Raw genomic sequence first — 14,288 nt, 5'->3', positions numbered from 1 at the left:
ATAAATTAGATTTATATTTAGGCTAATTACATTTTTTTACGCCAGTAATTACCTTTTGGCTTGAGCTTTAAATCTATTGCAACGTATTTTACTAAATATTTTTGAAAAGTTTACATAAATACAGACGGTAACATCACGGTTCTATGTTTTATGAACACAATGTGTTTCACCTTATGTATTCTAACTTAACTTAATGAAGACTATGCATAATATTGACAAAGGCCGCGTGACTCATTAAAACAACACGGCAATAATTACTTTGAAGTGACATAAAGAAATAAAAAATGTACGGTAACTTCAATATCCATTACCGCGTGACAGCAATCGCTCAGTGCTGTGCAAACAGTACAGCGTAGTCAGCTACGTAGCTAAGTTATAAGCGATTAGCGTATACGTCCGTTATTAATAGTTAATCTATCTAATGTTTTGTTTTGGATGTTTTGCATTGAGTTATGGGAGCTGGGCGTCGAGGAAATAATCAAAATAATCTGTTTCGCGAACGAATTAATAGGTTTATTTAATTTTTTACACAACTTGTAACAAAAAATATATGATGTGATAGGAAGAGTCACTTTCCGCGATGAAGGTGAACTGTTGCCATGGCGGACGGCCACCTGCACGAGGGACGCGCCTCGTCAGCGTTGGCCGGTCCGCGAAGGCACTATGCAGCGTGAGCACGGTGTAGGTATGGCGTGATGCAGCCTTAACGTTTAGGGCTATCCCTTTCACGTAACTAATATAAGTGGTAATGCAAACATACCGATATGCCTAATAAAATATTATTTTATACCAATTTTTGTACTACGAGTAATTTTCTACGATTACTAACTTGAATGAGATTTAATAAAGTACTCGTACATACTTGCATGACCATACAAACACAAATTACTAAATGAGAAATGCAGTTTAATTTTTATTAATTTGTTTGAAATTACGTTGCTGAAAAATAATGGAACATTACAAAAGGTACAAATACCATAGTAGTTTAATATAACATTAATTACCATTTAACTCTCAACATAATGTACCAACTAAGATACGTCACCATTATTGTTTAAGTAACGTTTGTTTGTTCTACCGTTCACGCTGATTCTACTTGAATGATTATACAATTCATAGAAACGCAATGTTTAATAATTTACTTTATATAAATATTTAAAAAAACGTGAGCGGTCACGGGACGCCTGGCAGATGTGAAACATCGACATTATTTTGTAAAAGTAATATGCAGAAAAGAACATATTGTGATAGGAACTAAATATGTCATAATGATAAAATAAAATATTACGATTTTTTCCAGATAACGATGACTATTTATTGAATTCGATTGCGCATGGCGACGCGTCGCCACACCGTACACACTACTGCATATAGACTGTATATATATACCATCGTATAGCGTGGCGACGCGACGTGACGACGGCGCCACGGCATGCGTCGCCACGCCAGAAATCGGTTTTACGGCTATAGATGTTTCACATCAAAAAAATATCTTCTAACTTGTACCGCTGCGGTCTAGCTGATGAGCAGCTCTCCAACGAGCTCCACTAAAATAAATTAATAATGTCTCGATTGTTGCGGCCTTTATAATGACTAAGTTTATTACAGCGCTCCTCGATGAACGTTGTACTAGGACACGGATACAATGTACTGTGTTTTCTAATTACACTTACAGTCGGTAATTACAGTGTAACCCTTTTTATTTTATAGGAAATATTTTCAAACGATTTTTATTGGAGCGCATTGAAAATCATGAGTATTAGAGGGAAAATCAAACAAATTTGGAAATGCATATTCGTACCAACGAGTATACCGCCGATGAGATTTATCGTACTCCTGGAAAACTTGCTGTCTATTTACAGAAATCTCGGTTACTACAAAAAGAAATGCCACGTTTTAATATACTTTCGGGTAATGATTGAAATAGCGATAACGATCGCATGTGTCGTTATATATTCTACAGACATTGTTATATATTCTACGATTGCGAACATCATTTATTTTTACATGAATTCTGCCAGTTCCATTATTATCATGCTGCTCGGCTGTTACTCGTCGAAAAGGTTCAAAAAGTTGTTACTGCTCATTGAAGGCAACAACTTATATTTCGCGAACGACGAAATCTACCAGAGGAACATAAAGAAGCGAGAGTATGGAATCAAATGTGGATTGCTTATTTCCAATTCAATATTAATATTGGCCCTAATTTTCAAGTACGTGGGAGAAAAACTTAGTGGGGTAAATCCGAATGTCGTAAACGTGCTGTATATTTTAAACGCGAGAATATGTGATTGGCGTTGCACATATCAGTACATAGCTTTATATTGTATCCTATTCGTAATGTCGGAGCAAGTGGATTGTATTACTCGCGCTGTGACGAAGACAAGAATAGCTGTTTCGACAGTCACTGATCTAAGATATAACAATATAGACAAGAACTCCAGTAGGGTAAGCATCGAGATAAGAGAATTTGAGGAGCTATCGACTGTTTTCAACAATATCAAAGAGTGTTCCAAGTTGTTTAACAAGATTTATGGATTACAAGTGAGTACATATTGTTATTATGTCCAGCCATTTAATATTTTCGACTCTATCAAAATATTTATTTTTTATAATCGACTGATTTTGAATGTATCTGTTAGGAAACGTGAATAAAAAAAATGATTTTATTTTTTTGTGTTTATAGTTGGTAATGATGTTGGGGTTAGCAACCGCGTACTGCATTATGTTCATGTACACTATGGCGTTCCTGAGTGTCAAAGTAAGAATATATTTTATTTTTAAGAATATGCAACTGAGAAGCAATGCAACATGCTGTGCCATACTCATTTTAATAAACACTTTAATCCAAAAATCGACATTTCTATTTACCTCTAGCTCGTTTTTCATATCGTGTGAGCGAGACACAAGTACAATATGAATGTAGTAGGATCCTTTGTGGTAGACTATCTACTCCAGCGGCCTAATAACAGCGATAAGCGTTGCCGTGTTCCGGTATGAAATGTGTAATAAGTGACACGTACTTATCCATGGCTTTCTAATTTATATGAAGCAACGCATTTGTGGCTCACCTCAGGTAGGACTCCAATCTTATTTGGGGTTAATTATTTATAGATGTTCATGGATGATAGTAGCCACTTACGATCACGTATGGACTGCATGCTTGTTTGCTACATTTAAAAATAGCCCTCATTTTGGGACATTATTCAATTACAAAATTATAAAAATGTTGATAATGAGTAATAAATTATCTCCAGGGCTACACAAACGTGGGCAGCTTGATTAGCAGCATATTAAAGCTCTTGATGTACTTCTTACTCCTTCTGTTGCTGTCTATGGGCGCGCAGAAGAAACAGAACAGCGTGAACAACCTTCCTCGGCAACTTGGAAAACTTCTTATTAATCACGTTATCAGTAAGTTGATTTGAGAACAAACTATATAATTTTATAACAAGTACATAGGCAGATAGCAGGTAGAAAGGCTTTTCTTAACTTGTATAAATATTCAAACAATAAGGCGAACGTTTTAAATACGTTTTAAGTTTAGAAAATAATGACCAGGGTTCGATCCCCGATAGTATACTTATTAATTTTCGAAGTAATGTGTGCATAAGAAAATAAATTATCAGTTGTTTAAGCAATTACGGACAATTTCGATATGAGTTCTTAATTAAATAGTTTGTAAAAAGACTATCAATCAACACTTGCCCTTGGTAATCTTCGGTCTACTTCCTTGTTATTCTGAAATAATTCTACGAGGAAACCAGAATGCAGCAATAACCATAATTACTTATATATTTGAGAATATAAGAAGTAGGTATTATGTTAATAAGTTATTAAACTTTTATATTATTTCCAGATGACGCCCACTACAAGGCAACGAAAGATTTTCTGCGTTTGGTATCCACCCGTTCCATTATGACGGAGACCCTCGGCTCCATACACGTGGACATGACCCTCATCCCCTCCTTCATCATGTTTGTCACCTCCTACACAGTTATAGCACTACAATTCAATAACATTGTTTAATTATACACTGCCGCTTTTTTTTATTTTCCGTAAAAGGGTTGCATTTGAATTTTTAAATGTTTCATAGTTTGTCCATATATTTTACCTTAGGATGATACAGCACGTACAATAAGAGTGAATATGTTAACTTGAATACATATTTAACAAATAAATTGATTTCTGTTTATTTTTCGTGTCTATGTAGGGAAATAATACCGAAATCTGCCTATTTTCAATAAGCCTATGGGCATAACATCCCTCAAAACATAAAAAGCCGTATTTGATTGTCTTTACATTTATCAGTAAATATTTAAAACATACGAATTGAATTAAATGTTGTATTTACTTGAAAATAAAAATTCCATCAGCTCCTAATATAGTATACTCATCTCCCTGAAAAATTCTGGAAGTTTTACGTAAAAAATAAAAACAGAATTGAAATGCACAATCGCGAAACATTGAACATGAGCTTATTTTCTTTTGTAATAAATATAAGTAATACTGTTATAACAATAACACTACATATAATATACTTAAGTTAACTAAATGTAAAGGGAAAATGGAGCGGCGTGAAAATAGATAAATTTTCCGATAACACACCGATGACAATTGAATGGCATTCGTGTGACTAATGGATTGGAGTGTCACTCCAATAACATATAAATAAACAAATAGCACCAGTACTATTCTGTTACCAACACGAACTCGAATCTCGATACGTCACAATCTCGAAGCCAAAATTAATATAAGTGAATTCGTGTTTCGAAAACATTTAACCTCGACATTTGGGACTAACTCAATAAGAATCGAAGGTGGAAGAACCTGTGTGTGTTCGACTTCGGCGGCACCACCGCCACACCTATTTCTGTCTAATAACAGCAGTGTTGAGCGCTGCTGTGTTCTGGTTTGAAAGGTGAGAAAGTAGACATACCTTTTCTAGGCATTCCAGATTAGTCCTCAAGGGTGGTGGCGCATTTGTGACCGACCTCAGGTAAAAATCTAATATTATCTGGTTGATACAGATGTCCACGCGCGGCAATAACCGTTTACCACCAGGTGGACTTCATGGTCGTCTCCTATGTTTATATAATATAAAAAAAATCCACAAAGAGTTAAAAATATTATGAGGAATGCTGAACTGATAATATTCATCTGCTCATAGTAAAGACTTAAAACGAATTGTAATAAAAAACAGCATCAACTTTATGGCCATAAAACATCGTCAACGCTACAGTAAAAATACCTACAACAAAAAAGTAGATTAGAAAAATATCGAGTCAATTTAATTTATAACCTCCATTTATTTGATTACTACAATTCTTTCCATTCCGTCCTTTGTTAATTTCTTAACGTTACTTTCATTATTGTTTTTCTAGAACCATTTCTTTTGAGACATTTGTACGATAAACAACCTAAGTAAAATGAATGTGAAGCCAATAAAACTTATCTTATTTATAGAAACAATACTCGGTATTTATCGGAATATAAGCGAAAGAAACCAAACAACCCGCGCATTTATGTACATTGTATTGTCTTTGGATTTATGTTTTAGTATTTTGAACATAGTTGTGCGAAGTATATTAATTTCGTCTGTCCAATTACCTAGAACGGTGTATTTTTATTTCGTTGCTATTAATTCTATTATTATTGTTGTACTAGCTTTCCTCCACTCGAAAAGATTCGGAAAACTGCTAACATTAATATATCTAAACCACGAGAAATTCCAAGAAGATGATGTTTATAAAACAAAGCTCGAAACGAGATATAGATATTTGATTATAACAGTTATTTTTATTTCCTTTTTTGTCATTGTAATACTGTACCTTTCGTATAACCCTCATTTTAGTACCAATATGATCATTCAAAAATTTTATTATGACATCATATTTCAAATTAATTTAATCCTTTGCGACTTTCGGTTTGTTTTTGAATATTTCGCGACATCGTGCATACTGTTCGTGATGTCTGAACAGTTAGAGAGCATTACAAGATCTATCGCTAATGAAATAAGTATAAACAAATCTGGAATCGATATTAACCAGTTTGAAGATTGGGCGACAGTATTCGGTAACGTTGCAAAATGTTCAAAGTTATTTAATCAGATATTCGGACTACAGGTAAGATTTGAATCTTTCTTCATTTTTAAGCAAAACTAATGATCTTAGTGGGCGGCATAACATACTTACCGCGTGATAGATTGTTTCATCATCAACCCATGATTATCCCACTGCTGGGCACGGGTCTCCTCTCAGAATGAGTAGGATTAGACCATAGTCCACCGCGCTGGCCAAGTGCGTATTGGTAGACTTCACATACCTTTGAGTTTATTTTTATAAATCTCTCAGGTATGCAGGTTTCCTCAGGATGTTTTCCTTCACCGTTTAAGCAAGTGATCATTAATTTCTAATACGCACATAATTTTGATAAATCAGAGGTGCGTGCCTGGGATTTGAACCTCGGACCCCTCGATCGAGAGGCCGAGTTTCTTAACCACTGCTATTATGATCATGATGATGGATTGTTTGCTCGTATATTATTCAATTTCATTTCATTAATATAGTTTCTTACCTTACTTTGTTTAGAAGAAACATTTTTTTTTGCAGCTAGCAGTAGCGTTTGCAACAATATCTTTCTTCTACATAATGTATCTGTTTTTAATGACAACTTTGGGAGTGGTTGTAAGTTACTTTGCTTTTAAAATCATTCGCTAATACTTTAATAGTGTTCAATTTATCAGGACAGTATTTTTTATCAATTTTCGGTCACACATGGACTTATTTAGAGTATCTCACCTTATTTAATGTTATCTATACAAATAAAAGATTTTTGTGAGTCTACAATTACTATGAGTGGCACTTGCGCGAAATATAATGGAAATAATTATAACTAATTACAAAGCTCCATTGTCTTCGAAATTTTTCGAATTCGAGAAATCCAGAAGACCTTTAAGACCAATTTGATGATGAAAATGTCGTGTAGATTATATTAAGCATTGTATCATAACTAGTATTTTTGCGTTTTTTTTATATTTGCAGGGTGGCGTACGATCATTTTCATTTACTGTGTACCTGCTGAAACTTGCGGTATACTTCGCAATCTTATACATGCTATCGTTGGAGGGATACAGATTGGAGAAAAGCGTCGATCTGTTACGACGACAGTTAGCAAAAGTTCTACTACAGTATCCTGTTGGTAAGATTAATGTACTGAATTAGGACAAATCGAAATACGAGTACTCGTAATTTATGTGGATTTGGTAGTGGTGGAGCATGGGTGCAAAAAAATGTAATTATCCTATTATTACCCCAATGCTGGGTACGTGTTTCCTCTCAAATAGAGAAATATTTATGCGTCTGCCCCTCGCATTGGCTAAGTCGATACGTTACTATTAGTATGCTTTACGGACTTTTGAGAACATTGTTATGGCCTTTAGAGATGCAGGATTTCTCATGATATTGTCATTACTTTAAAGATCTTTAACGTTTATTAGTCGTATTTTTCATATACCAGCTTTAGAAAATAATAAATCTGAAGCCGAATTTCTTGCGCCTTGGGCCTTTAAGTTATCGGCACCAGATATAATAAAAGCTAACCGTGCTCTTTGTAGTTGTTAAAATAATTGTCTTATCAATACAAAAATGGACGTCGTTTGTATTTCAAATTATATTGAACATTTTCAGAAAAATACCACATTCTCAGTGGTCAGCTAATAATGAAACAATTGAAACAAATTTGCACTATTGAAATTTAATTAAAGTCTCGCCCCTACATCTAGGTAAATGGGGTTAGCTAAGCTTCCTTGTGACCGCATTTTGACCTCAACGAAAATTTATTCCTGCCTTATATATAGCTATTTGATCAATTCTGTTATTTTACTATAAATTAGAAATTCAAAAATTAAGCATACATATTTGCCTTAGGTTCTATATTATCAAAACACCAAAGCACAAAACGTGGGTACTTAGGGCCCAAAATGTCTATTGAGAAATAGATCTTATTAGCATATTGCCTTTATAGCAAAAAATCCAATGTAGCAGAATATCAAATGATGAGTGAATCAAATTCGTTTAATAGTATTCTCAAGCTTCTATTCTACGGGGAATCGACCCCTGTTCCTGATGGTAAGTGGCTTCTGCCGCCCATGGACATCTGTAATCAACCCCAGATAAAAGTAGATTTCTAACTAAGAACTGAGCTACCCCTAACTAGCTAGAACTAGAAGCAGCTAGAAGCTGGAATGCCTCCTAAAAGTATATTCCCGTTACCACACCCTTCACACCAAAAGTATTTACCACAGCAGTATTTAACACCGCTGTTATTAGGCAGAAATAGGTGCGGCGATGGTGCCGCCGGAGTCGAACTACAAAGAGTTCTGCAACCTTGTAAACAGCTGGAACAGTTTACTACTTTCGTTATTCAAAACGTAAAAAACTGACGTCATGCCTTTAGTGTCATCTCGCCTGAATTTTCACAGAAATAAAGGCACATCGCAACATATAACAATATTTCCCAGTTTTATTTTCCCTTTCATCTTGCGGTATAATTATCACACCACATAAAACTCTTCACAGTGCTTTGTCGCTGCGGTTCTGACTTCCGTTTAACTCCCACACTTTATAACGATGCGGTTCAATGAACCAGCCTTTAGAAGGGATTTATAAACAAATAGACCTTAAATCGTTGTCTAGTTTTTTTAATGACAATTTTGTGTAGGTATGAGCATTAAATATTCAAGTCGAAATGCGGCTTGTCAAAGCAAAGATGGCGTTAGTTGCAGTAACGTTTCAAGGGTAAAAAGGTTAATAAAAATTAGTGCCGATTTTGACAACTAGCTCCATTAATTAGTAAAGACTACTCACTCCTAGCAAGTAAATGTCCACCAGTTTTGACAATTGAAATTGTCACTGTCATCTATTTTCGTGTTTGAAAAATATTAAAAAATGTAGTTTTTAGATAATTTACGAATGAAACGATATTACCCCGCACTTTTTCTTCGATTTCCTGTTTTTGCACCACATAACTGCGCGTGTCGGCATTGTTCCACGTAAATTACACCATGACAGCCATTACAGCCAGCCATGACGGAATTGTTGACCGTTTAAGTCATTTATTGGCTTCCTTCAATTACAAGACGATGAGATATCTATTATCTATATATAGTTAGGTATCTATGACTAGCTCTTATTTTATTTATTGTTCAGGTTCAAGCTACTCATTGAAATTCCTTTAACGATCTTACCTTAACACAGTTAACACACCTAATCTAGTAAATAGAAACCAGGCGGGTTGTTAAGCTTTATAGGATCCTTGCACTTGTTTAATGTCGACTTATTTAATAGCAATTAGCTATAGTAAGTTTTAAAAATATCTAGAAACTAGATCATTAATTTGTACCAATTTACAAAATAATAAGTTGCTAGATTATGGTATTGCATGTAGGCAACAAACTATTAATGTGCACAACTAGCGTACGGGCTCATATTGGAAACTGCTAAAATTATTTTAGTACTTTAAACGTCATACCACTTAACGACAATGAATTTTACAAAACATACCTTATAACTGCATTACTAAATTCTGAACTAAATTATTTATTGTTACAGATAGTAAAAGTCACATGGATACAAGAAATCTCATCCGCCTGACGTCATCACATCCAATCCGCACGCAAGGATTCGGCGGCATCGACATAAACTTAACCCTGATCCCCACTTGTGTTATGTTCTTCACTACTTATACTGTGATCGCGTTACAATTCAACAATGTGCTTTAATTCATTAATGTATGTTATAACTATATAAAAAAATATTAGATTTTTTTTATAATATAAGAGTAGCAGACGAGTATGCAGTCCACCTGATGGTAAGTGGCTACTGCCGCCCATGGACATCTGTAATCAACACCAGATAGAATTAGATTCCTACCTGAGGTCGGCCACAAATGCGCCGCTACCCCTGAGCACTAAGCTGGAACGCCTCGGAAAAGTCTGTCTCCCATACCACACCCTTCAAACCGGAACACAGCAGCGCCTAACTGTTATTAGGTAGAAATAGGTGTGGCGGTGGTGCCGCCGGAGTCAAACCACAAAGGGTTCTACCACCTTCGGATAAAAATAAGTACGTCAATTTTAAAATTCCTCGTGAGATATTCCCGGAGTGCTATGGGGCTCTTCAAGCAAAGCTCTCCTGCAAAGCCGGCTATTCATTGGCGACTTCTCTTTTGTTGCAAATGTCTACAGACGACGTTGACTACTTTAGTTCAGATAGTAGTTTGCTTTATTGTTAGGTTCAACGATAAAAAATGCAAAGACTCACGCATTCGCGTATGGCGTAGGAGTAACCATATCGGTTTGAAAACAGGGCTCTGGTTCGAACCCTGACCAAGCAATTAACAAAAAATATGAATTTAAGTTTAGGTGTTGATATAAAAAAAAAAAAAAATCTGTAAGTAGTCATTATAAATGTATAATCAATTTCAATATAATCCTTATCTCTCATTAATATTTAAGCACAATCAACTAAAATGATTGTTATTAATGCTTCATGAAATCAGAATCAAATTAAATCGCAGTTAAAGCAAATGAAACTGAAATGAATTCGAAACGTTAAAATGCAATTATAGATATTAATTAATTGAAAATGTAATGCAAAATCATAAACAGTTCATTATTTTAATTCGAGTACATTCGTATAGTCGTTTCTGACCGCAATCGTTTATAATTGTGGATAACGAATTAGGTTCATTACATCTACAGACATAGGGCGTGTCAAACACGTGTCGTTACAGGCAAAACTATTCTGCACATAAAATGTGTGTGTCTTTACGTGTTTGTACTTACTGTAACACAAAATATTCTATAGGAAAACATGATTTTGTATGCCATGCTCAATATACTGAGATATAAACGGAGCCTTAGCGGTATACCACCGCACAGAAAGTATGTAGATACTTAGTAAATTTTAAATAAATAATTAATTTTCATTTTAACTCTGCAGTTTCGGGTTCCAATACACGAAATTTTGCACGTCAACGTTTGAATATTTCTGTCTGCTATATATACATTGCCAAATCTAAAACACTAAGGACCTAAAAGACTAGGTACCTGGTGTCCCACACATCCCGCCTTGGAAAACAGGTCCAAAATTAAAAACTAGCTTCTTCATCGAAACAAAAATTATTCGAGCCTGAAAAAACAATGCTCATTAAAAACTAATTTCTCATTCGACTGTCTTAAAATAAGACGTGTTGTCGCGATGCAAAAAGAAAACTGTAAATAAGACTCGAATGGGGGACGATAAAATGAAAATGAGGGGGGAGGCCTCGTTAGCAGCGCTCGGGATTGTCGTGGGCTCAACATTTGCAATTATCCAATCGAAATAAACCTTATCCCTAGATGGATAAAAGCTATTCTCAAACTGTCGCAGTTCTCAAACTGTTGAAACAAAGAACGCAAAAAATTGTGCAACACAAAGGATTTTCAGAAATATAACAGACGTAATGTTTAATTAGATGATTCGTGGCTTCGGATCGAAGTGCGACTGAGGCACTCAGAAGCCTGTTGTAATCCTGTTTTATAAAAAGTAGTTCCGTTTTTATTTATTGTAGAGAAATCCACTATATTTTTATCCTCAGCTCCAGATTTAATGAAACTTTAAATGTTTAATGTGGTAAATACAGCGATAATAAACAAAAGCGTTATAACGTAATAAATAAAACGCATAACTATTTATGCCCGCCAAAGAAAATCTTCGGACAAAACCCGTGCAATAGATAAATGCAATTCGATCTTTGGTATAAACCATTTGTTTTTCAAGTCATTTTTTTTATTCAAAATAGGTTATTTACAGAGCACTTTTTGAATGTTAGTACAACTACCACCACTTCACAAGGTGTTTCGTTATGGAGAAGAAGCGGCGAAAGAAACTCCATAACACACATCTTTTAAAAAAATGTTTTTTACAATGTTAAACTTAACCTAATGGTACATGTGGAGCTGGAAATACTTCAGACCAGATCTTCTGTGAGAGAGTGTGAGATCAGATTTTCTGTGAGATTCAAAATTATTTATTTACTTATAATTAGATCCCTTGCGTTATTGAATTACTTACGCATATACGAATATGGTAAAAATGTAGGCACCGAATCTAAAAATAAACAAAAAATAAAAGGTTTTTAGTAACAGTAAAATTTATTTAATTGGTCCTTTTATTCCTACAGAGTTATTTTCGTAACAAGACAAGTACGTACTCCTAATGAGGTCTTATAAGCATTTGTTTCGAGATGAAACCGGAGTAATTTCTGAATTTATTCATTTGAATATAACGACGATAAACTCATTCCTTCGGGGACGAGAAAAACTGTAATACAAGAAAAGGCACAAGAGAGACCACTCGCTACATTTCGCAAAACCCCGAACAATCTCATATAATTACACCGACAGACAGTCAGATGAAAGACATTTAGTTAAACGAAATAAAATATTCAACGAAATCTGACGTAATTAAGAGTTTAATTTCAAAGGCAATTTTGTCTTCTTTGTCGAGGAAGCGGTTTGTGAGTAATATTTTTTCTTTTGTCGTAAGACAATTCCTAACTTGCTTACGATGATAAGTGACGGTTATGTGAAACGAAATACTACGAAATTAGTTAAGCAGAAGCAGAAAAACATTAAATGCTCACATTGAGTACATTAGGGATAGTTAACTACCTATATGTACCTATATAATCAAAAACTTACTCGAATATATAACAAATGCCTAATTATTTAAATTGAAACAGTCTTTGTGATCTTAATATTTGTGATTCATAAGCTTATTGCACGATGCCGATACAAATACAAAAAAAACCTCTTAATCCATTATTTTAATATAATAAACATTGTGTATTTTCGTAAAGAGAAGTAAACTACCGACCATTTATGGCTCTATTAGTACACAGCAGTGTGACAAGTCGGTTAATTTGCGCAGTAAACGTCGCTATCTGCGATCTGTGGTGAATGGGCGAAGTGTAAACAGCGACCCGTCTTCAGTCAGGTGTCGACGCACACATGAGCCGCGACATGTCGCACTTGGCGCACCGGAGCTAGGAAATACGTAGACATGAGTTAGATAAAGATTATAAGGATTAAAGATAGTATGTTTGTTTTAGTAATGTTATACTTCTTGAACAAAGTAATTTTCAATATTTTAGTTTTTAGATATGATAATTATAATATCGCAGCAACACACGCAGAACATTGTGTAATGACCTTTTTCTTAATAAAAGTAAAGTCGTAAAGAGATACATTCAAACGACCACTTATGAGTAGATTCCTATACCGCAACGTACCATGGTAATTAATTAGCGAAAACGTCGCTATCTGCGATCTGTGGTGAATGGGCGAAGTGTAAACAGCAACCCGTCTTCAGTCAGGTGTCGACGAACACATGAGCCGCGACATGTCGCACTTCGCGCACCGAACTGGGAGCACATAAAGAAGATTTAGATAAAGATTATTATTAAAATTAAGGGTGTAAATACTGCCTAAAAATAAAAGTTTAATGGTTATCTTATACATATATAAAATTCTCGTCACACAATGTTAGTTACCGTTCTCTTCCGAAACGGTTTTACCGATTTTCACCAATTATTATATGCATATTTAGTAGGTCTGAGAATCGGCTACTATCTATTTTTCATACGCCTAAGTGATGAGGGTTGTTCACCCTTAATTATTTTTTATTTATATGGCAACACAGCGTTAGCCGGGTCAGCTAGTAACTCGACAAATAACACATTAAAATAAAATTAATGATCTCATTATATAATTAATATTACATGAAGTAATTTTAAAGATTAAGACATTATATGTACCTACAGCTATTGGGTTGTTCGGAAAGTCATTTCGTTTTTTCCCGATAGAGGATTTAATTGCATTTTTTCACAGCTAACTTCACACTTAAGTCGCATTGTCATTATACGGTTTTACAGCTGATATAGCAAGGCTTGTGTGTGAATAAGTTCAATTGATTTTATGCAATAGTTTTTGGTGGGTGCCCTTTTAAATATGGAGAGCAATAAGCAGCACTTTCGTCATATTTTACTTTTTTACTATAGAAAAGGTAAAAATACTGTTCAAGTCAGAAAAAAATAACAAATGGGTATGGAGAAGATGTGTTGTCAGTACGCCATTGGCAGAACTGGTTTACAAAATTTAGATCCGGCAATTTTGAAGTCGAAGATGCACCACGTTTTGGTAGGCCGATTAAGGTTGATAAAGGCATTAGTTAATGCAAACTAGC

The 14,288-nt window shown here is 34.7% G+C and overlaps 2 protein-coding genes across 2 annotated transcripts; both read left to right on the top strand.

The window, feature by feature from the left end:
* The first annotated feature begins 2,208 nt into the window (after nucleotides 1-2,208).
* On the top strand, nucleotides 2,209-4,029 carry LOC140744173 (uncharacterized). The gene is made up of 4 exons (XM_073075666.1): nucleotides 2,209-2,544; nucleotides 2,687-2,761; nucleotides 3,258-3,414; nucleotides 3,860-4,029. Exons 1-4 carry the CDS (start codon nucleotides 2,341-2,343, stop codon nucleotides 4,027-4,029), a joined length of 606 nt encoding a protein of 201 aa, XP_072931767.1. The 5' UTR covers nucleotides 2,209-2,340.
* A 1,314-nt stretch (nucleotides 4,030-5,343) lies between these two features.
* LOC140744172 (uncharacterized) lies at nucleotides 5,344-9,781 on the top strand. Its single transcript, XM_073075665.1, has 5 exons — nucleotides 5,344-5,596; nucleotides 5,855-6,125; nucleotides 6,746-6,749; nucleotides 6,988-7,200; nucleotides 9,612-9,781. Exons 1-5 carry the CDS (start codon nucleotides 5,430-5,432, stop codon nucleotides 9,779-9,781), a joined length of 825 nt encoding a protein of 274 aa, XP_072931766.1. The 5' UTR covers nucleotides 5,344-5,429.
* The last annotated feature ends 4,507 nt before the right edge of the window (nucleotides 9,782-14,288 follow it).

The sequence above is a fragment of the Epargyreus clarus genome, unplaced genomic scaffold (genome assembly GCF_041222505.1).
Source record: "Epargyreus clarus isolate Ecla_fem2 unplaced genomic scaffold, WU_Ecla_fem_2.2 ptg000008l, whole genome shotgun sequence".
NCBI classification, from domain to species: Eukaryota; Metazoa; Arthropoda; class Insecta; order Lepidoptera; family Hesperiidae; genus Epargyreus; species Epargyreus clarus.
This window is presented reverse-complemented; position numbering and strand designations above follow the sequence as displayed.

Bases quoted from the DNA above. Each gene is read 5' to 3' on its own strand.
- LOC140744173 (XM_073075666.1), top strand. From the start codon at position 2,341: ATGTCGGAGCAAGTGGATTGTATTACTCGCGCTGTGACGAAGACAAGA. The intron at 2,545-2,686 runs GTGAGTACATAT...TTGTGTTTATAG, and splicing joins ACAAGATTTATGGATTACAA to TTGGTAATGATGTTGGGGTT. The intron at 3,415-3,859 runs GTAAGTTGATTT...TATTATTTCCAG, and splicing joins TCTTATTAATCACGTTATCA to ATGACGCCCACTACAAGGCA.
- LOC140744172 (XM_073075665.1), top strand. From the start codon at position 5,430: ATGAATGTGAAGCCAATAAAACTTATCTTATTTATAGAAACAATACTC. The intron at 5,597-5,854 runs GTCTGTCCAATT...CCCTCATTTTAG, and splicing joins GTGCGAAGTATATTAATTTC to TACCAATATGATCATTCAAA. The intron at 7,201-9,611 runs GTAAGATTAATG...TTATTGTTACAG, and splicing joins TCTACTACAGTATCCTGTTG to ATAGTAAAAGTCACATGGAT.